At 39.7% G+C, this 24,570-nt stretch overlaps 2 protein-coding genes across 3 annotated transcripts; one reads left to right on the forward strand and one right to left on the reverse strand.

Annotated features, from left to right (window-relative positions):
* The first annotated feature begins 3,203 nt into the window (after positions 1 to 3,203).
* Positions 3,204 to 4,462, forward strand: LOC124142003 (cell division control protein 42 homolog). Its single transcript, XM_046510224.1, has 2 exons — positions 3,204 to 3,404; positions 4,067 to 4,462. The coding sequence occupies exons 1-2, from the start codon at positions 3,204 to 3,206 to the stop codon at positions 4,460 to 4,462; spliced, it is 597 nt and encodes a 198-aa protein (XP_046366180.1).
* A 9,956-nt stretch (positions 4,463 to 14,418) lies between these two features.
* On the reverse strand, positions 14,419 to 24,487 carry LOC124141982 (dynein axonemal light chain 1-like). 2 transcript variants are annotated; one of them, XM_046510202.1, is made up of 10 exons: positions 24,446 to 24,487; positions 24,024 to 24,062; positions 21,473 to 21,582; positions 20,488 to 20,543; positions 20,221 to 20,276; positions 19,559 to 19,648; positions 18,584 to 18,637; positions 16,907 to 16,943; positions 15,950 to 16,036; positions 14,419 to 15,170 (listed from the first exon to the last, which is right to left on the reverse strand). In XM_046510202.1, exons 1-10 carry the CDS (start codon positions 24,449 to 24,451, stop codon positions 15,127 to 15,129), a joined length of 579 nt encoding a protein of 192 aa, XP_046366158.1. In that variant the 5' UTR covers positions 24,452 to 24,487; the 3' UTR covers positions 14,419 to 15,126. The 2 variants fall into 2 exon arrangements, with proteins under 2 accessions (XP_046366158.1, XP_046366159.1); XM_046510203.1 differs by lacking the exon at positions 24,446 to 24,487 and adding an exon at positions 24,352 to 24,372.
* Positions 24,488 to 24,570: the final 83 nt, after the last annotated feature.

Raw genomic sequence — 24,570 nt, forward strand, 5'->3', positions numbered from 1 at the left:
TTTAAGTATTTGATTTATTAATTTAGGTCGGTTTTTGGTATTTTTGTTTTGGAGGGCTTGCAGTCCACTTAGGGAGTCGGTAAGTATTAGGATTTTTTTTGTGTTTTTTGGATTCTTGATTATGGAGGGCTGAGGCCATGCCCATTAGTTCTGCCGTGAATATTGATTGGTTGTTTGGGAGTCGGAAGGATTGTGTGGTTTTAGTTGGTTGTGTGGTATGGACTCCGAAACCTGTGTGTTTGGAGGTCGGATCTGAGGATCCGTCCGTGTAAATGTGACACCAATTTGGCCAATTTTCGTGTCCGTATGCTAGTGTGGTAGTTTTAGCTATGTTTGGGTCGGTTTGTTTATTTATTTGGCTAGCTAGTGTTGTGTCTATTTTGGGTATTTTAAGTTTAGGGGTGAAGATATTTGATTGTTTGCAGTTTTGTTTAAGATTTTTAATTTGGTGTTCATTTAGGTAGTTTGTTATTCTTTGGGATATTGGGGTAAGTAAGGGGTGTTTACGAGCTAGAGCTTGGTTTTTGCGGCTGATGTTTTGGTTTATTAAGTTTTCGATGAGAGGGTTTGATTGGGACGCAGCCCAGAAATTTAAGCTTAGCTGTTCCCTGCGTAGACTTAGTGGCATTTCTCCTGTTAAGGCCTGAAGTGAGGTGTAGGAGGTGCCATGTTGGGTGCGTGTAATTAGTTTGAGAGCCTGATATTGTATTGAGTCAAGTTTTTTAGATAGAGAGTTGTCTAGGGTGTTGTATATGGCGCAGCCGTAGTCTAGTTTTGATCTAATTAGTGATATGTAGAGAGAGAGGAGGGTATCTTTGGATGCTCCCCAGTTAGAGCCAGTTAGGCATCTTAGGGTGTTTAGGTCTTTACTGCATTTAGTTGTTAGGTTTTGGATGTGAGCATCCCAGGTGAGATGTTCATCGAAAATAAGTCCTAAGAATTTGGCTTGTTTTTGAAATTTGATTGTTTGGTTGTTTAGCTGGAGGATTGGGGAGGCGGGTTTCATGTTTTTTTATGTTTGAATACTATTCCTGTTGTTTTTTTCTGAGTTAAGGGAGAAGCCCCATTTGTCAGCCCATTGTTGTATTTTGTTAAGAGATTTTTGGAGTAAATTTTGGACCATGTTCATGCTTTTAGTGCGGATCCAGATGGCTCCATCATCCGCGAATTTTAATGTGTTTACTTTAGGGGATAGGCCCTCGAATAGATCGTTTATCATTATATTGAAGAGGGTGGGGCTGAGGATACTGCCCTGTGGAGTACCATTTTCTAGGGGACATTGGTCCGATAGAGTTTGGTCTATACCCACGGTTATTTTACGATTGTTTAGGAAGTCCTGGATGTAGTTTATTATCTGACCTTTGAGTCCTATTTTTTTAAGTTTTTGTTGCCTATCAAACAATTCAACCCGCTTATATTACAGGCTGATTCGTAGTCCCCATCACTGACACACAGGAAGTGATAGACGTTGAACGGATGTGGGGATCTGCATCTATGTGGACATGGTGCACTGTTTATTTATATACATTTCGGCTACAAACACAATGCACATGCATCTTTGTATTGTGTTTTAAAGATTCCCATAAAAGGAATATGAAAGGAATATCTCGGACTTTACCCATAGATGGCCATAAACTTCGTGATAGAACAAAATAAACCGCCGTTATTTTCTATTTCGAACCCGAAATTCAGACAAATACGGGTAACAGGAGACGGATGTGTATTTCAGTATCTGGCAGTTGATTGACAGCTATGTACAGATCATGTGTCTCTCTGATCGCTGATTGTCGCTTTGTTAAGGAACATAATCTACGTGATAGGCGGGCAATTCAAGCTAATTACGCTATACAGTGTCAATTACTGACCGGCTTGGTACGTGTGATAAACTGGAGCACAAACCTTTCCGTGTCGTCTTATTTGTTATCTTGGGGCATTTTATGCAAAGGAGAGGTACATCATTTTATGACCACAAGCTGACAACCAAATGCTGGATGAAATGAAATAACCATCGAGGCAGTTTGTGTTTGGTTGTGATGTGGAAATATATTAACTAAAGATTTAGTTATAAGGTTACATTCCCTTTACATTTAGTATAGATCCGATCAACAACACGCATTATTATTCATAATACTTTGAAAATGATGTGAGTGGGGGCGATACCCTGCCTCACCCTACACACTCGAAATAAGCGTTAATGAAAACTGATTCCTGTACATATGGGAACAATAATATGCTATTGTTATATGCTTTTAGACGTTCAGTATGGTACGTATTGTTGGCCCTCGGCTATATGGTGATAAAATAAGGACTGGTCGGTTCGGAGTCAAAATACTTTGTCTAAATATCGGTACGTCGTAGGGCTAGCACTATGAAACCGGCATTAGTCATATATATAGACATTTTAGACATATATATATATAAGGATCAAATAACAATCTTTCCTTTCCTTGCAAACCGGACAGTAACATTGATATCGTCCTGATTAACATGATTAACGATTAACATGGATATTGCACAATAATGAATCATATATGATACATATAGACGTTTCGTAAAGTAAACGTCAGGAAAGTTTGGTTTACAATCTAACCTGGTTTCGCTCTTCACCAATTTCAGTATCGCAAAAGTGGCTAAATCTTTAACAAGAAAGCGGCTATATATGTTATTGCTTCTTACTTCTTTTGTTGCCGTTATGTGACAACCGAGGTGCTGTATTATCTGCTATAGTCATGTTTTGGCAAAGATATTAGCACCAAATTGTAAATACTGTTATTTCTTCGTCTTAAGTTTCATTTTTAACAAGCGCTTTCACTGGAGCCGACGCCGTGACCAGGGTGTCTGACACACATGACTATCCAAAGAAGCTGATTCAATTGTCTGTGTAAACGCGCAAGAATAATAAACATTAATTTGATTTCGTCCTGGCAGCGACATCGCGTGTTATAACATTATAATTAGATCTCATGACTACTTAATCTGTGGGTAATTGCTATGATAGAGTGAGAAAAACAAACAACTCACACCGTGTCACAATCAACTGACCATGACAGCTATCACCCAACCTTGACCCCACCAGCTCACACCTGATTGGTGTGTCTCCGCTTACCTCTTTATAAGGAGGGGCGCAAATCTACCTTCGTACCTACAATACATCTTCCAACGCCAACCTTTGCAGTTTGATCTCACTGAATCAGAAAACAAGCATGAAGCATGATGTAATTGACAAACATGTTTATTGTGCCGTTATGGGGGACAGTCACATCGGAAAGAGTAGCATCTCTCGCAGTTACGAAAGAGGATCCATTGATGCTCAGCATCAACCGACATTGTTTGAGAATTACGTTGTACGCCATAACATGGTTGGGAGGGAATTCCTCATCAGCATGTTTGACACTGCCGCGCAGGTAACTTACAGTTTGAATTGTTTCATGAGTGTGAGAAGGAGACACTTCAAAGAATTTGTCGGTCATATTTTATATGTGTAAGCATGTTGTATATGTTTATCACTTCTAGAAAACGCATAAGTACGAATATAGTGCCGACAAGACAAATTTAGGGAGAATCTCACATTCTAACCCAAGATCAGCGCTGGGCCATCTATTTTTATTATCATGGTGAACTTTATGTACATGATAATTATTACACATGATTAAAACGATTTCTCCCTTCTTGTGCAGAATACCTGATAAAAATGAACTGCTGGGAAAGTATTCATTTATACGGCACCATATCCACTGTCCCACTTTGTATCCATGTGGAGATTAAACCCTATTTTCCCTAACATGCTAAACTGACGGGCATAAGGAAGTGTACACCCACGTGTGATGGACGTTAAACATTCAGCAATGATGTATTTGACACGAAACGCTAGTTTTGGATCTTAGATTTGGAGTGTTGCGGCGACCAAGTAATATTTCGATAAATGTTCCATGTATACTTTCTTTTGAAACTTAACTAGAACTATAACGTCGAGATCAACGGGGTAATATTATCATCTCAATGCCAACTATTTCCGTGACACGGTAACGATTTGAAGGCATCGCTGACATTAATGTTTATTTTTCAGAAAAACTTTGAGAATCTCCGTTCCTTCACATACCGTGAGAGTGAAGTCCTGGTCCTCTGTTTCTCCACCTGTGACCGGGAAACGTTGGTCAGCATCAATGACGTGTGGATGCCTGAACTGAAGAGACACTCCAAACACACCAAACAGAAGAGACCGGTCATCCTCGTGGGCACCAAGATAGACCTCCGAGTCGGGAATGAAGACAGCGAGGTTTCCACGGACGAGGGTTTCCAGTTGGCCAAGGACATTGGTGCTGACTGCTATGTGGAGTGCTCGGCTCGCGACCACAAGGGCTTAAAGGAGGTCTTTCAGCATGTCGTCTTCTCCGCTCTTAAGTTCAGGAAAAAGAAAACCAACATTATCAAGAAGATCTTCAGACGCAGAAGCACGATTTAAATGTACCACTAGCTTATCTCCAGAATACGTAGGAACTGCTTGTCACAATATTCAGCTTCGTTGTGAATATATGCATGCAAAGAAAATCGTCGAAGTAGTGGTTTTGAGATAAGTGCTACCGTAGCGTGCTTGATGACTTGTTTGTATCCAGAGTACCAGGATACGCTTCTTGAAAGTTACTTTTAGGAAAGTATTCATACAGATTCATAGTGACAATTTCCTTACAGATGATTTGTTAATCATAGTAGACTATTTTACTCGACACCGTCCTGACCTCGTCTCACTGGCCAAAGAACATTTCATGGATGTAAAACGCTCCAGACCGTTTTGGAAATACGACTCGAGTAATATTGGCGTATTACTGTCACATGAAATAAGTGCTTCAAAATGCTGGCTCAGCGAGGCCAGTCACTGCTGAGATTTTTATGTGAAGTTTTACAGTTGTGTGCAATAAGAGTTTATTTACATTGTTGAATAAAAAATGGAATTTAAAATAGTTATTTTGGGGCAAGTGTGAGTACCAACTGTGGCTGGATGCCGTATGCGATGATCACGGTGTTTCTACATGGGGCATTGAAAAAGACACAGAAATATTTAACTGTACTAGAGCATATCTATATGATCTTAGCGTTAAGTTAATCGTAACTCCCATACTTTAACATAGGCTTACGATCATCGATCCCTATGTGGATCGGGCCCTGGACTTTATCCCAGGACTGTCTATGTTAAACTAGTTACAACATTCATAGCGATACTTTACCTTTGTGAAATCAATCTAAGACGAATGTTTTAACCGAGTTGCCCTGTGACCGTTTTTAAGGGGTTGAAGTGTGCAAACGTCTTGGCTGGTACATTTGTCGCATCAACGTTGGATCACGAATGCCCTTCAGTGCTTATATCGAATTGCGACACATGCAAACCACAGCACTGCCATAGAAATTCCTACTAAACTATTTTACTTTGCGTAAGTTTCGATGGCTAGTTCACGTTTGCATTGAGACGTTCTTGTTGAAAAAGGTTGGGTACTCTACCGTCAAATGACGAAGGGGTTCGACCCCTGGTGTGTGGCGTGATTAACCCTACGTGTCATTGTGTATGAGTAAAATTGACTCCGACAGAGCAAGAGCTTATTTCCAAATATTGCATTTGACGAGTAACGGACATTTCTCTCAACCATGACGAAAACCTTTGCACATACGTCTTGGAGGGAGTGAGTTGGGTTGAACGCCGCTTTTCACAGTATGTCACGGGAAAAGCCCAAAGTGATGCATGTCTCACGTCTACCACTTTGGTAGGGGTATGGTATGGTGCTGACAAACAAGAAGAATCGGTGCGATCCGGGATTCAAACCCACGGTCATAGGTTTCTTGCGCTCCAAGGTTCGCAACTCTGCACAGCGAATTTCAGCGGCCAACCGTGGCCTCCCTCTAGGAGTTGGAGGGGCTTGAAGGCATGGAATGTTGTAACGACGTTTCCGTGCTACTTCTTGCAACAAGTAGCGCAATACTTAAATAAATCAAACTGCTTTCCCGGAAACCAACAAAGAGTAATCTAGTGATTCCTTGTAATGATTTGAGAAGAAATAAATACTCTTTAATTTGTTCGCATAACAAGGGCAGTAGCTTTCGTGAACTGTTGTTCTGTTTCTTTCAGCCAACTTAATTTGCTTCCGGATAAAAATAGAATGGGGGGAACAATCGATCTTAAGCATATTTGTTTGCAATAACAGGCCCTGCAATTTCAATCTGTATGGCTTCTTAAGGTACACAGTCAAGGAAACAAAGTTCATTCCTCGCTTTACAGCTGATTATCTGACGTAGATGTCACACTGGCATTTTCACAGTTTCTATTTATGACCCGCTAGGAACAAACAAACAAAGTTTAATTTTGGCTCGCCTCTTGTGTTCTAATGTCAAAGCCCGTGCACGGGACGACAACAACCATTAATGACAAACGGTCGTCCTTGGAGAAGTCCGTGACCCACCGACAGTATGTCCATATGTCCCCTCGGGCACAGTCACAATTTACAATGACGTCATTCGACAGCTTGTGGCGTCACAAATCGTTTGAGGCATTTCATCCAACTGTGCCTCAGAAGCACGTGCCATTCCGCCGCTGGCGCCACGCTGCCTGGACAGTACCACGCACCGGATCAGGTATATCAGAAGGTACAGTCTCTTGTTTTTTAATGATAAACTGTATATGGCACATGCAAGGATTGTAGACAATATATATATATATGACATTTCTCATTAAAATATATTTAGAGACTAGCTTGTTAAAAGAGACATTCTCCGGGGTGACTTATTCCAGTCTACAATTTGCTTTCTGCCATTTCAATTAGATGTGCAAAGATCTGTGGATGCACCTCATCTGTCCATGTTCCCATAGCAACACAGTTATGACAAGTACAATCAGCACTAGTTATTACACTACACTGTCGACAGATCCGACAGATGTAACGGAATTCAAAACGTCTGCGCCAGATAATAATCAGTCACGCCTGCCGGAACATTCCACTGGGCGTACACGGCAAAACAGTGATGCAAATATTCCAAAAATATGGATCACGGAAAATCGGTTATGACACCAGGTGTTCGAGAAATAAATAAATAATGGTAATGACATCATTCACTTTTATCATGTCATTTGAATAGGCGTATGGGCATGCATGACACCAGGTGTTCGAGAAATAAATAAATAATGGTAATGACATCATTCACTTTTATCATGTCATTTGAATAGGCGTATGGGCATGCATTCGATTGTATATACTTGTATATCATAGCTATAGCCTAGACACACTCCATGGCAATCGGATGATTAAAATATCATTTTGAAGAGTGCTAGGAAATCTACAATGTGGGAAGGTTACGGTACTTCAGCACACCGTGGAAATACCACTGCAATTGTTTGTTTATGATAATCGCAATAGTTGTAAAATAATTCCAATAGTTTTGCAACATGTTTATTACAACTATTGCATAGTCACGCTGTTACCTCGGGCATTGGTCGACACGAATGCCAGTCGCGACCACACTGAATACTATTTCTTCCTTATTGTATTTCACGATAATTAAATATACAAACAGTTGTATTTGGGGGCAAATATATCACAACAAATACATCCTCTGCTTCTGACCAGAACACAGAAAGTAGGGAAGTCATAAAAAAATGCTGTGTTTACTGTTCTAAATTACAGTCCTTAAAAAGCCTCCATGACCTACATAAATAAAGTAGGAATCTCGGTACACCTAGACTCCTTCAATCAAATGCCTCTCACACAATTATGTTGTGTCGCTAATGACATTGTCAGCTGATTCTCCGTAGTAATTGTAGCGGTAGTTGTAATGTTCCTCAATGAATAGTTTCACAATAATTAAGGTGCAGCATCCATACCATTGCACTGAATGGCGATGACCCAAGGCCACGGAGAAAAGAGGTCACACGAGCACTGAGATGTAGGTCTACGCAGACCCTTGAGCTGGCATCACAGACACTGCCGCGGGGATTCCAGGGAGCTCTACTGGTTCTCGAGGACTCTTCACTGCCAGGCTATCCACGGAGGAAGGAGGACCAAATACTTGACATAGAAATGGTATTTGGGATTTCAAAGTTTAATAAATCATATTTTGAACATGAGAATGTTTATCGATGTTATTAGCCGTTTTCTATTTTCGGTCATATAAAGGACAGTATATCGCATATGCATCGGCTCTTTGTTATCCCCCTTCTTTATTTCTCAACCGTAATAGTCCAAGTTTCAAAATGTAAGTAGCCAAACCAAGGAGAAACCACTTAGCGGAGTGGCATTTCTAGCAGACACGTGTTGTCAATTTTATCTATGTAGTAGCTTTTAGAATACAAAGACAATGTAAATGTTTCATAAACCTTGCGCTTCAGTGTGGTTAACGAGGCATCTTGTTGGCTTACTGTCGAAAAGAACTTTTATCTACTCTCGATTCTGCATGAAATATCCAGGAAAGAAATAAGTTAAAATTGAAAATATAAAAGACAGCGCGATAAACGTGTTTCAACAAGTCGATTATTATTTAGTTAACCATGTTTGACATTAAGACTGACATTCATGTATGACGGTCTGTTTTCGGTACTCCACTCGCCGCTTTTCTCCGTGGGCACAGTTCCCCGAGGCTGGAGGTAACCTTTCTACAACAGAGGGTACACTACTATTCAGAACTGACCACCTGCCTCCGTGGTCTAGTCGATGGAAAGTCTTCCCGTAGGGCGGCGGGTCGGCGGTTCCAACCCCGGCCGCGTCATAGCAAAATACGTTAAAAGATGGTATTTGTTGTTACACTGCCTGACGTCCGACATTAAGGGGCTAAGACAATATCTAGCCGGGTCAATATACTGTATCAGAGTGAGTTGTCTGTGTCAGCATGGGGCATGGTTGTCTCAGTGGGCAAGCACTATACAACCGACATTAGGTCTGACAAGCAGCCACAATAAGAGACACGTGCATGCACGTCGCCACATAAGTGCAATAATCTTGAATGCGACAGTAAACTTCATTTCCCCTCCCCTCATTATTCAAAACTAACGTTCTTTAACCAACTATCGAGTAATGAGGGGCGGTCGGGTAGCCTAGTGGTTGAAGCGTTCGCTCGTCACGCCGAAAACCCGGGTTCGATTCCCGACATGGGTAAAATGTGTGAAGCCCATTTCTGGTGTCCCCCGCCGTGATATTGCTGGAATATTGCTAAAAGCGGCGTAAAACCATACTCACTCACTCACTCGAGTAATGGGGTTCGTGTTTCGTTTGGATCCAAACCGCATTCCGATTACCTGTGCGTTAGCACTGTCATTTGTCTGCGTTTGGCATTGCGACCTGGCATTGTCATGTGTTCCGTTAGCATTGTGATCGAGGGGCAGTTAGTTTTGGTGTGTAGTGTACGCTTTGTACTTGAACTGAAGTACCAGTAAACGCCGACGGTCGAAATTCTCTTGGTTTCTTGGTGGTGAAAGTCTACATCTATAGTTTTATTTAGTACTCAACCCGTTTAGTCCTTACTTTCACCCCCTTAAAGACATCAATACCTTGACTACCCCGATTACCCCAGTTGGCATCCCAGTAGAACGATTTGTCAAGTGCGGCACAACACGTGGCCATCGAGCACGTTTCCGTCTTGGTTTAATGGGCCGTCTCTGTAATAAAAAGCAAAAAACACTTTCGATTTTCAAAAAAGTTATCTGCTGTAAGCACAATCGATTATACGAATCCTCTTCTATCACAAGCAGGTGTTTATGAATCACTATCAACATGCTATTTGTTATTTGCTTTATGCTGTAAAATTAGAAGTGCTAATTATACAAAGAGATAAGTGTTAGAAAAAAAACATTACTCGTTTGAGGATGTCCATCGACAATCAGACTAGATTTTATCATTGAAAAAAAACAAGCATGTAATATTTCAGTTTCATAAGTAAAGTTGTTTGAGAGAAGATGCTTTGAGGAAAAAATATATTTTAAAAACGTATGGGCATGTCGTATAGTATAGGCCAAACCTCAACATCAACCTGATCTGATCGGGGCACACCTCCAGCCTATCAACACAGTGTGATCACCTGATCCTCATCATTAGGTTTTTAAGACAAGCACGGGGTGCAGGGGACCAAAACATTTACAATGCACCTCTCCACAAAGTTATATTAGCGTTACGATTTACGTATGGTTTAGAATTACGTCAATCGTATCCTACGACCGCTTTGAGGAACTGGATCTCAAACAAATAGTCCCAATTAACCCCTAAAGTACATAAGATTGCGTGGCATGTGGTCTGAAGTGAAAACAGCGACTGATATCAAACACAATGTGACCCTGGGCGACATCATCACAGCTGAACGACCACAGAAGACAACATCATCAACAAAGTGAAACACACTGAAAACAGCGGCTCACCCGACTCCGATGATGAATTTAAGACTGAACCACCAATCGAATCTGAACTTCTCACACCATCTGAAACAGCTACGCAACTAGAAGCCATTCGACGGTTCTTTCCGAGTCGCCCTGGTGTATCACCGAAACTGTTTGATAACATTGATGACATTGTGACAACACTCGACCACATCCATCGTTCAAAGAATGGTCAAAGCAAAATCACAGATTTCCCGAAAGAAGGCAAGTGCCTCTTGTGTCTGTGTGTCATTGAAACCTGATTTTACTTATGTTATGTATGATGACTAAACATAGTACATGTGCAGTGCACACTTTGTCATTCATCGAGTAAAGTGATGTCACGTTACTTGACCCAGGGCGTCGGAGAGTCAAAATGCTTTTAACAAACTACGGTTATAACGAAATAAATTTAGTGGTCCATTTGAGTTCGTTATAACCATAATATATTTTATGAAAATATATGACGTCAACGCCAGAGAATAGCCAGTCTCGATTATCCGCCGGAACAGAATCCTTTAGGCGTAAAGGCGTAGTGGTGAAAATTATTTGAATAGATCTCTGAAAATCAGGGATGACACAGGTTTTTACGAAAATGGATGAGCATATCCTGCCATACCGGTAGCACTCGCCACTCGCACAAGTTGCATAAAAAAAGTAAATGTTTATTTGTTGTCCACCGTTGCACAGCAGTACTCCTGTCGTACGTCGGCAGCTCGTGAACAAGCCAGTGTCAGTCCAGAACAGCCACTGCCACGATAGCGTGTACTGATTTTGTTAAAACTAAATACGATATGTTAATTTCGAATTACGCCTACTGTTTACAAGAGCAGAGATGCCGTTTCTAATTAGTAAAGAAAGAACGTGAATAAAACTTGGGCAAGGCATGGGGCTATATGAGATTCTGTAAGCTATTAGGCAACTACCATAAATTGTGTAAATGGGTCACGTCATGCGTTAGCCAAATCGTGACTGAGGTTTTTGCGATTCTCGTCAAGTGATTTTTTTATTAAAGTTGATAATATAGGGTCTTTTATTAACACAGAATAATATCGATTTTGCAATTAAGGATTTCACATTCGTCAGAGAATCAGCTTGCTTGGTGGGTTTTTATTTCTCCTGGACTCAAAGGCAGCTTGAAGTTCCATGACCCGCCTTGGTGGTTTAGTGGGTAGAGCGCCTGTCTGCTGTCTGTCAGTCCGTCAAAGCACTAGACGTTATAAGCAAGCGTCCTCGTGCTTTAACAATAGTAGTTCAGGCAAAACTAGACTTTATTACACTACACATGGAGGTAGAGTAAACTTTATTTCTTAATTAGATAAGCTTGCTGTTGACACTGGCAGATATGAAATATTTATAATGAAATATATTGTGTGTGATGCAGGCTGAAGCTAGTTTTCCGTTGAAGATGAATTGCGCATCTTCAGATATCTTCTGTGTATGTGACTCTTACTCTGAATTGAGGAACATATTTTAGTAAATATCCCACAATGAATAATTATATTTCTATCCCGCAGAGAACTGATATAATCAGAAATGTCTCTGTATTTCTACATCATCTAAAGAGAACAAGAAAAAAGAAACACCAAATTGTAAATCTGATGTAAAATATGCATGCATGCATGCTCATGTGTGTGTATTTTGAGCCAGTGGCCATTTGCTGAATAAAACTGTCTGTCTATCACACACGGTCTTCCATGGGTGTATCCAGCCTAAAAAATAACGTATTGTCTATTGGGTTCTCGTAACCGGTTACAGCGTCTGCCTCTGGGTTTGTCTGGAGTAATTTTGCCAGTGTCTGGAGTTGCCAAGGTACCACGTTGTAAGCAGTGACTAGTAGGCTTTGTTCGATTCGGCCACTAACATGCAATTGACAAAACACTTTCAACATTTATTTAACTAATATATGTCCATATATGTTCAGTCATGTTGATGTTTTAACAGTTATGGATGGATGGATGGATGGGGTGAGGGGCGTGGGGGGTGGAGGGAAAGGGGTGGGGGTGGGGTAAAGGGGGTGGGGGGGGGGGGGGGGGGGGGTGGAGAGGGATAAGGGCTTTAAGGGGGTTTGGGCGCAATTAGCAGAGATGCCGTTTCTAATTAGTAAATAAAGAACTTGAATAAAACTTGGGCAAGGCATGGGGCTTTATGAGATGCAGTAACCTATTACGACCGCTGCCTTTTAATCGTATAACTGGGTCACGTCATACGTTTGCCAAATCCTGACTGAATGCGTTTCTAGTTGCTTTACCATAGGCAACTTGGAACATATCTATTATATTGGTGTGAATATTATTAATTGTCTGAGAATACTCTCTCGAGTATTGCTTACAAACTGATTCATTTATTCAATGTAAATCAGACCCGTGAAGATCTGTGGTAGAATAGGTCTTCAGCAACCCATGCTTGCCATAAAAGGCTACTATGCTTGTCGTAAGAGGCGACTAACGGGATCGGGTGGTCAGGCTCGCTGACTTGGTTGGTGCATGTCATCGATCCCAACTGCGTGGATCCATTGTCATGATATCAATCACTGGACTGGTCCAGACTCGATTATTTACAGACCGCCGTCATATAGCTGGAATATTGCTGAGTGCGGCGTTAAACAAGAAACCAAATAACCAATGTAAATCAAGACCACACGTTTCCAACTTCTGAATGATATCCAAACTGTTCTGCCAGATACGAAGTTCCTTTTGTTGTGATCCAGGTTGTTTAATTTGTCACAATCTCATTAATGATATTGAATTTGACTTGGTTGAAAGGATAAAAGAGTCCTGGTTCAGTATTGTTCCTCATTGGAGATATTCCAAAGCAAATTCAGCAATATTATAATATATAATATTATAATGTATAATATGTAAGAAATACCTTCCCTGGAGCCAACCTACCTAGTTGTTTTACTCGCTTTAGAACTTCTCAACGTCAGGCGCTCTGCCTTAGTGGAAATAAAATCGGTAATGAGATGCATTTTTGATTGGAATGTCCTAATTATGATAACTACTGTAAATGTCCTATCACTGGTTAAGTTTCTTTTTTAATGTCATGTGATTTCAAACCGATACTAGTTAATTAAACTGACAAACTATGTTAAAAAGGGTATGCGCATGCTCCGCCAGAAGGTGTAACTAGTGTACACCTTTCTTTGTATCACTGTTGTGATTTAAGAGGATAACTCTTCTTCTGTAAGCCAGATCACAGATCACTGGAATAACAGATTCGCATTGCAGTACTGTATCTTCATGGATGGCTTTTGGTGTTAAACCTGCGCACCACCCGATTCCTATTTCAGTCACATTCACCCTACCCTGATCACCTGATTCCTATTTCAGTCATATTCAGCCTACCCTGACCCTCCAATTCCTATTTCAGTCACATTCACCCTACCCTGACCACCCGATTCCTATTTCAGTCATATTCACCCTACCCTGACCACCCGATTCCTATTTCAGTCATATTCAGCCTACCCTGACCACCCGATTCCTATTTCAGTCATATTCACCCTACCCTGACCACCCGATTCCTATTTCAGTCATATTCAGCCTACCCTGACCACCCGATTCCTATTTCTGGCACATTCACCCTACCCTGACCACCTGATTCCTATTTCAGTCACATTCACCCTACCCTGACCACCCGATTCCTATTTCAGTCACATTCAGCCTACCCTGACCACCCGATTCCTATTTCATTACAATACATCTAACATGTGATATAAGGTAAACAAACAGTCTACAGAACCATCTGGATTGTCATCACGAATGAACTTTGAGGCAAAAGGTATTTGAGAAAAACATCGACAATTTCAATAAATATATCTATCAGTACTAAACAGAAATTTCGCAGCTGAAATAGTACTTGCACTGCCAAGGTAACAATATACAAATGACAGTGAGCACGTACGACAGCAAGCAAGTGGGGTAAGTGCTACTTTGAACAGTATTCCAGCAATAACACGGCGTATCAGCTTCATGTAGGAGGAAAGCCCAAAGTGATGCAGGTCTCTGACGTCCAATCAATGACTGAATCAGACAAACCCAAAGAACATAATATGATTTATTATAATGAAAGAGCGACATCAATGAAGAACATGACTTGGGTTCAAAAATACATGTTCCAGTTACACATAGATTCAATCATTCTCAAAATAATAATCAGGGTTGACAAGTTATACGGGCACCCTACTGTTAATACCAATGTTTTTCAGAGCAGGTAGAAATACCCAACAATAACATTCTCTTTTTCACAACATTTTTAACTTAGATGTGAAATTTACAAAGTATCAGTAACTATTTAATGGACAGATTTGTACTAACTTATTGTAACACAACATTGGTCTTAAACGAACAGATATCCATATGAATTTTTGATATTTACAAATGTTTTGTACATAATACAAACTAAAGCAAATGGAAACCTCGGGTAAAAACGTCACACTCAATTTTCTCCTCACAGTGCTGGTCCTCAGCTGTATGTAATATCAGGGTGTATATTACCCAGCTGTAATGCATCAAGAATGTATTTCTGAAGAATGAAACTGGTGACTTAATGTAGAATACTGGAAAAGACTGATAATTCATAAATATGGAATTTGCAAAAAATGCATCAAGGAACAATACTTTAGGCTGTGCATTTAAACAATTTGAAGAAGTTGCTGACATAATGGATAGCTTGGACAAAATACTGAGCATCTATCACAGTCTGTTGTAGGGGTGTTGGAGACAGGTTGTTGATCCAGGTTGTGTTCATCAATCCTCCTCTCCTCCCTCCTCGTTCCGGATCACAGGAACACCTACAACAGATGGTTCCAAATATAGTTTTGATTACCCCACATCCAAGATTAACTACATATTAGGGCAGGGCCATCATGTTATGGTGCAAGGAAAATAACTCAAACATCATCTGACTTTGACAGCAAATCATGACATTTGTTTTTGTCCAAACATAGTTTTTGTCAAGTGTGTCACAGTGCACACACAAGGGTAGAAAAGGTCTTCAGCAACCAATGCTTGCCGTAAGAGGCGACTAACGGGATCGAGTGATTGATATTGTCACTGAGTCAGACCACCCAACCCATTAAGTCACCTCTTCTGACCAGCATAGGTTGTTACCAACAAATTCTAACCCGCCCTCCCCACTGGGTCCGAAGAGAGAGTGAGCATACATGGCAGTGTGATGCGATTTGATACACACTAATGTTGATATATACTTAAAAAACATACATGTTAATATTTAGTGACATGTTTGCAAATTGTTTGATGAGCTATTTCTGTTATATTTTAAGTGCAGCCCAACTCTGCAAAATACTCTTTCCCAACATCTGTATCCACATTTGTGAGTGAGTTGGCGTCAACGCCATTGTTATCAGTGTTTCAGTTAATGTGGGAGGTAAGTGATCCTTGAACCTGTTCCACAAAGTGATCTCAGCACCACGACTGTCAGAAGTCAATACCAAAGTATGGGAGTTATGATCATCATGGCACATATGAGGATGCAACTCTGCACCGTAAATTCGGTTGCCCCAAAGATTGGGTCACCTGTGACCCTTCCTATAAAGCAAGGACTACTAACCATCCAGTTTCCTAAGCTTGGGCAGTCTCTTTGATGCTTGGTCTCTCCAGTCTCCCTCAGCAGTATGTTTCTCTTCCAGTGGATTCCCTAAAATGGTAAAGATTCTCAAGTTAGAACTTGACAGTAAGTATGCTAACCTTCTAAGATGGAGAGATGGAGAGATTTATTCAGTAAATGGATGACTGACCCTTTATACAGATTTCTGTTTAAGAAAATGTAGGAGTGGTCAAATGTTTATTACAAAAGCGCATCTAAAGATATTAAGCACCTATGACATTTTTTGTTCAGTTTGCTTCCCACCCCTTTGCATATATAGAACGAAATTCAATAAAAAAAAAAATAGAGAATTTTTTACATTGATATAGATACATGTATGACCAACACAACAGTTTTAACAATTCCATATGTAATTCAAATAATACCCCAATTCTGAGAGGCAATTTAAAGGCTTAATATTCATACAAAACAGCCAAGTTTGAGAACCACAAGCCCAGCGCACTAAGCATCAATGTTGTCGTATATGGCATGATAAGCTCTACTTGGCATTGTTGAGTGAGTATGGTACAATGCCGCTTTTAGCAATATTCCAGCAATATCACAGCAGGGGATACTAGAAATGGCTTCACACATTGTACCCACATGAGAATAGAACCCAGGCCTTTGACGACTGAATGCTCTAACCACTTAGCTACCCTACCGCCCCTAGCACTATTGAAGAACTATTTATCATGTTCAGATATTTCAAAAGCTATACAAAGAAGTAACCAGTTAACATCTTGACTACTTATCAACTTATTCTAACCAGTAAATGTATTAAGTTAGGTATCAGATATATGTAAAGTCCCCAGTCTTGTGGGACATTAGAAATATATTGTAGCAAGGATCAAATTGTACCAGCATTGGTCTAGTTGTCCAGCGTATGTGTTGACCCCTGGGCATATAAAATGTTTTACTCACCAACCATCAAGAGATCCTCGAGACAAGGGAGGTCACCCTGAAATAAATATAATCACTCTGCAATTACATAATCAAACAAAACTAAACAGCAGGACTTAGAAACACCTAGTCTTTTTAACTCCAACAACCCACTGCTCACATATCACAACAGCTGGAACTCCTCAGACCCCAACTATTCCAAAGTTCCCATGTTATTTCTTAAATAAACACTCCTTCATAGGACGTGTTCATAAATCTCCAACATCATCATCATCATCAAAAAGATTAACCAGCTACAAGCTTTAAAGCATTGTTCATTATCTGTTACTGTATCTACATTTGTTGATAAGGGGAAGATAATCTCTTAAAAGTTTTGGTGACGTCCTATGATCTTTTCAGATTCAACTTTGAAAATCATTACCAGGCCCATGAGCAAGTACCAGTTCTGACATTCGGCCTTTCAACCATTGTATGTAATATGATGTTTTCATGTGGTGGTGTTGTATTGACGCAAACAATCAATACAGTTGGTTGGTTGGTTTGTTGTTGAACGCCGCACTCAGCAATATTCCAGCTATATGGCGGCGGTCTGTAAATAAACGAGCCTGGACCAGACAATCCAGTGACTGATATCATGCGCATCGATCCAAGCAATTGGGATCGATGACATGCATCTACCAAGTCAGCGAGCCTGACCACCCGATCCTGTTAGACGTCTCCCACGACAAGCATAGTCACAATCAATACAGATCAATACTGAGATGACTCAGCCATAGGCCATAACTTTCTGTCAGTATGAATTCTGTCAATTCTGGCAGTCTCAGGTGTAAGACAAGCAAATATATTTTATCCTGAATTTGGAAATTACTCGATGTTGATTTGTCAATCAGAGACATCAAATCACAACATCCACCTCTATAACAGCTGATTTGATAGACGCATCACCGCAGAAGCTACTGTTTATACAAAAGTTCTTCTTTCTCAGTCATTGTTAATAGGTATTTCTAAATAATTATATGTACAAATATAGGTCCCAAAATGCAGTGTAGTGGTTACAATTATATACAAAGTATGAGATGCAACACATTTTGTGCAGAAAACATGAGAGAAATACACAAAGAGAAGGTATTTCTAGTTTTGGTGACAATAGTAAGCTTTAAAATTTGGCAATTTTTTAATGTTGACATCATATATTTTGCATCATAATAAGCAGTGTGGCATTATCATGGTGAAGTGCGATGAAGAATAAAACCTTGCAAGGCTTGCTTAGTTTTCTTAAAGGGTGCCCACTGTCCTGTTGACCACAAAGTTACTATGCTAAGTGGTTTCAATGCCTGTCGTATGTTCAAGTGAAGTATTACAGTGTAAAGAAAAGGCTTTACATTTCATAACACCATATTTTGTTCAAAGCCTGTAGTCAGTGATTCCGAAATCGACAACCTAGGTACTCAAAACAATGGACTCAACCCATGCCACTTCAATCAATATATTTACCAAAGATTCTGTGTTTTATAAAGTCAGTTCCAAATAATACCAAAAGAGTGTTTTTCAATCTACAGGTAACTTAGCGTAACATTGAAAACAGTATGTTTATCTAAAAAATAATCAAGATCACAACTGACTGAAAACAGATGATTAATGAACAAGTTTAATTCTCCTGATTGCCTCTGAAAGCACTCACACATTATTCATACTTACCAATTTTCCAAATTCACCCCAATCTTTCACATAATTGTTGGAAAGATACAAAACCTGAAATCAAAAGAAAACAATAACCAGCATTATAGTGAGTGAGTGAGTTGGGTTTAAGGACACTTTTAACAGTATTACAGTTATATCGCGGCATGTCAGCTTAACGTGGGAGGAAACCCAGAAGTGATGCAGGTCTCAGACGTTTACCACGGTGAAACCCACGAGCACAGGTATGGTGCTGACTAACCTAGAAACATTTGGGGAGAAACAGGAATCGAACTAACAATCATAAGTTTCTGGCATGCCAAAGGGACACAACTCTACACAGTGATTTGCAGTTCCCTTCAACCACCTGGACCACCTATTCCCCATTTTATTCAGGAGACATAACTTGGTTCCAGTCATAAGAATCCTCATTCTACGGGACGCAACACTGCACAGCAAATCGCCTCGCCTTAAACGAATGGGCCACCCGTGCCCCCAACCAGTATTTTAAGGACACAACAGATAAATTCACTGTCCCTTAGGTTAACAACTACCTTCAGTATTGGTGGTGATTACATTGACTCATATTAACATTTTTAGCTAAGGGACTCTTGTTATTTATTTATAGGGAAGACAGGGATAGAAATTAGCACTAGCCTGCTAGCCCTGGCCAGGTTTGTTAATGTTAAGTTATCACTACTAGGGCTGGAAGATTTTCTTGGTTAATTTCTGTCTACCCCCAGTCCCTAAAGGGCTACCTTCAGTTGGCCCTTGACTTCAATCCTATATTTAAATCAAGAAGAACTAATTGTTTGGAAGGTGGGGCTTCATTATATTTAACCACACAGTCTGTTAGACCAAGTTAAATGATATGAAAAAGTTGCATGCAGCATAAAAAAATCCTATAATAACAAACTAACATACATACAGCACCAACAGTCATGAATCATGTCGAGATGTATGTCTCATAACGGGTGGATAGAGTGCTTTACAAACCTTCAATTTTTTCAAAACGTTGATGCCCTTGAGTTTCTCAATGAGGTTGTAAGATATCCAGAGCTCTTCAAGCGTGTCTCCCACAGCCTCCTGTTAGTGGGAAATAAGCATCACTTTACTGACATACATGTAGTAGCAGCTGATGGTATCCCAGAAACCCAGGGTTTGATGACTTCATATGACATTGTGAAATGCAAAATTAAATATTGAACAAACTTAATATAAAATTATGCAGAATCAATTTCGTCAAACCAAATACCACATTTATTCAAATTTTGGATTGAGAAAAAAAAGCAGTGAAAAGTCCAGAAGATTGCCAGGGGATCCAAATCCAATCACATTTAATGTTATTCTGATTGAAGGATGCACACCTATTCATTATACAACTCTAAATTAAACATTTCAGAGACAACTCATATTCTGACTGACCCAAAAAATCACCCCCCCCCCCCCCCCCCCCCCTTTATGTGAAATGACATAAAATCTGTGACTTCAGCCACTTCTCAGAAGCCTGAGTCTACTAAACTAGTCCAGTAAGATCAGCTTACCATTTTCCATATACTACATATAAAATCTACTGAAAATACTGTCCCAATACAAGTTAGGGAGAGTAGACATGTTAACAATTTAATGAGATTGAAAGCCATCAATCATACACATACCAAACCTGTCAAGCTTTTGATATTATTTCTCCCAAGTGATAAAATCCTCAGGTTTTCTAAAAGAAAAAGAAGAAAATTGTTGAAAATATGTAAGAGCAATCTGTGCCAACATTTGCAGCAAGACTAACGTACTATCCTATACACACCATACCAGCTCCTCTGACAACAATGTCAGAGAATGCAATGTTTTTCAAGACTTTTCGTGTTATTCATTTATTATTTTACACTGCAGTGACATTGTATATCTCATAGGCATTGTCAACTTACTCAGTCCATTAAGATTTGCAATCTTCTCAATACAATTCGTCGATAGGCTGAGTTTCCTGCAAAACATGAAAGGTCATTGTAAAAAAAACATGTTCATCTTCAACTGAACTAAAAAACATGAATTATTCTGGACTGATGTTGGATTTATGGTGCTAATCCACTGAGATACCATGTCACAGTTTCCCATGGATACCCCACTCAGACACAGCATACAGAGCTCTTTATTCTCTTAATGCTGAGTGCTTGACAGGGTAGCAACAGGTGCCATCTTTTGGTTTAACGCGGCTGGGGATGGAACCACCAACCATCCACACCATGCACTCTATCAGCTAAACCAAGAAGTCAGTCCCTATGTTTTTCAATTTTTCACTCTTCCAGCAGCCTTTATCTACATTATGTACATAGATGGGTTAAGTACACCAGTGGTAAAAGGATTATTCTTATATGCTTCTGACACCTGGGAAAAAGTAAACTTTTTGAGTTACATCATAATGTACTGACATCATGATGCTGTACAAATAACATTGGATCTGTGACCTATTCAAACAGAGAATCATCACGGGGGTATAATATAAGTCTTTGAATATCCTCTGCCACCTTTTCATATATATAACCACTGGGAAGACAAGGCTCATATGACACCTATCAGGACAGTCAGATCAGTGCATCTGCCCCGATTCATAAGTAAAACTCTATTCTGTCACACACACACGCATGCACACGCTTGCTATGAAGGCAACCAACAGGATCGGATGGTCAGGCTTGATAATGTTGTTGATGCATGTCAATGAATTCCAATTGCATGGATTGATGCTCAGGGTGTCAATCACTGGACTGTCTGGTCCAAGCTTGATTGTAGATATTTTGCCGTCATAAAGCTGAGTGAGGCTGTTTAACAACACACAAGACATTCCTTGCCACCTTTAATATACCAGGCCACGGCATAACGGACAGGTAGCTATTGTGAACACTGTTTGCTACTCACTCGCAACAGGAAAGAGTTGACAGGGAGGCATCCATCTTCTCAATGGGAGGTAGCTGTCCATACAGCTTCACCTCCTTTGACTCTGAAGCCTTGCTCTCTGTCTTCTCCTCCTGAAAGAACCAACAGCAAACTTTGATAACCACAAGGATGTGTACCGATAATGAAAACCTAAAATGTCCATTAAAATTTTTGAAAAATTTTTTTTCAGCATTATGACAAAACTGAAAAGAGATCATGCATATACTGTAGAATATAGACTGTAAATCATGAAATTAATGCATCTCCAAAAGAATGCGACCACTGGCTCCTAGCCAAAAAAATGTAACTCAATATGAATGTGACATCTCCTCCTCTGACTGACTGACTGATATAGAAGATTTAACGTGCGCTTTCCGACTGCAGCGTATTTCACACAGGGGCCTGGCCGGACCATTTAGTGTATTCCGAGAAGGGTGAAAGTGGTGTGTGCAACACAAGAGGGGGTTTTTAGGGGGTGCTTATATTGATTTTTTTGAAAATTTTGAAAAAAAAAACCCCTCCTCTCAAGCATAAGTGTATTTATATCTACAGAAAATGTCCTCTGTCAGGGTTTACAGGAGAATCCTCACCTTAATCCAACCTTACATTAATCCAATCACACACCAATTAGCCCTGCTTATAAGCGCTGAGTAGAGTACTTCCACTAAAACAATACATGCGTGCTGGCTCGTGTCTGCCTTTGACGCAGTCGCAAAGAACCAAGACACTGTGTTGGATGGGTGGCGTCTGTCTGGACTTGCAGGTGTGATCAGTGATGACATAAGTGAGTAGAATGCTTGTCTTGACCCTAGCAGTGACAATTCACAGGATGTAATTAGTGTTTGAATGACATTGTTTATATACTTGTAACAAGTGCTGCTCAATAAACAGTGGAGGGGCGGTCTGGTAGCCTAGTGGTTAAAGCGTTCGCTCGTCACGCCGAAGACACGGATTCGAATCCTGACATGGATACAATGTGTGAAGCCCATTTCTGGTGTCCCCCGCCGTGATATTGCTGGAAAATTGCTAAAAGCGGCGTAAAACCAAACTCACTCACTCAGTAAACAGTGGTGTGGAATACATAGTTGTTTGTTTTCAGTGTATGTCTCAGTTGGTATTTCTGCTATCCAAAATGTCAAAACGTGTTGATATAATAGTGATGTTTAATAATGCGAGCAAAGACCACTTGCATTATTCGCATTTAATTCACGCTCGCCTTAATTTCAAGATTTACAGCACATAAAGCAAGACGTGTCACTGCTAGGGTGAGTCACTGGAGAACAAATTTGGAATTTTGGCATATTTCAAAATTAAGTAAGCAACCCGAAAAGCCCCACCTAGGTTGCCTCACCTTTTCGGACATACCCTTTTCGACCAAACACTAAATGGCCTGGCGGGCCCGTGCGCGAAATACGCATACAAATGTATGTCGGAAAGTGCACGTTAAATTCCTAATTTAAGTAAGTAAGTACTGCTAGGGTTTAACAGAGCTTAGATAACATTTCATTTATATAATCTTAACTGTTAATGGAAAGTAATACGTATCAGCTGCATAGTTATTGCAATTGAAATAAATTATCCTTTGAAATGCCTGTATTTACTTAATTAATCAACAGCAAAAAACGTGGAGAGCAAACCTACCTACTAAATAGCAGTGGAAGAAACTGCTAGTCTTCCACTAGTCTTTATAATGATAACAGCAAAACCCTATATAATGGCAAATTTCTACTAGTCCTTATGATACCTTAACTATTGGGCAGTTTAACAAGGACTATAGAACTAGTGCCATTTTCGAACGCTGAGTAGCACCTGAAAAACGTACACTGTTACCAAGGGTTTTTTGTGAACTCTGAAAAATGGTGTTCAGGTGTGACAGAAAAGTGTGGCAGGGAAAATTAAACGTAGTAATGCAGGATAAGTATAAAAATGTAAACAATACTTAGATTTGACTAAAAAAAATTCAAATATTTATCAAATAACTATTAATATATGCACAAGTTACAGCACTAGTCTTGAAATTGTATCTTAATGGAAATTGTACTTGAATTTGGTTACCTGTGACTTGAAACAATGATGCAAATTATGTTACTAGATTATATAGGTATATCCTCGCTTATCCAATGAGCATTGTCAACTAAAATAAAGTACTAATTGCATTAATTTTCATGTATGTTGGTTCATTGTCGACTTAAGAAGGAATTAATTGTGAGTACAATTATTAGCAGACGTGTTTTCCAATATCAGCAAATAGAATTTAGTCACCACAAGAATTTGTCAAGGTAGTCATTTGGCTACCTCTGAATTTTAGACAGTAGACAAACTGAAATTTAGGTCGCATTGGCTACTGTTTTAGTCGCAACTTTGAGGCTTGATGTCAAGTGCTATTATTTGTGTAGCATCAAACAAACGTGGTGTAGAGGTATTCAATATTCTCAAGGCGTACCTTGATATAATAATAATCACACTGCAACATCAAATGTATACAGCTGTTGGTTTGAAAGTTTAAGCAATGAAATGAAAAAGTTTCACTCACCCATTTACCAAGAGCCTCCTTAATTGTTGTGCCTTTAGCCTGAATAATGAAATACACATCCTTACAGATATCTATAATGTTTACATCGTAAGAGAGATCGCAAGGTTGATAATCACTGCATGAATTGCATCCCCTTACAATTAGTTTCAAACTCTTTATGTAACATCAAGTCACTTGTTTGGGACATACTTAGAAATAAGTAAATCAAATGTGATTAAAAACGAAAAATACTCTTTGAGCAACTGTGATATAAAAGAAGGACAAATATTCTAAAGTGACTACATATTTAAGGATAAAAGTGGGAGCTGAGATCCACACGTCCACCTACCGCCATTGCTTTGATATAAATGAAAGTCAATTATTCATAAGTGACCCTATATTTAAGGATAAAATTTAGAGCCAAAGTATACACATCCACCTACCGCCATTGCTGCGAGTCAAGTTGCTACGCAACAATGTCTGCGAGACTACATTTTAGAAGATGGGGCGATAAATGTAATATTTGACTATTATATGTTTCTGCAATATATTTTTTGCGGTTGATAAT

This window comes from Haliotis rufescens, unplaced genomic scaffold, assembly GCF_023055435.1.
Source record: "Haliotis rufescens isolate VD_foot unplaced genomic scaffold, xgHalRufe1.0.p SCAF_3, whole genome shotgun sequence".
Taxonomy (NCBI): domain Eukaryota; kingdom Metazoa; phylum Mollusca; class Gastropoda; order Lepetellida; family Haliotidae; genus Haliotis; species Haliotis rufescens.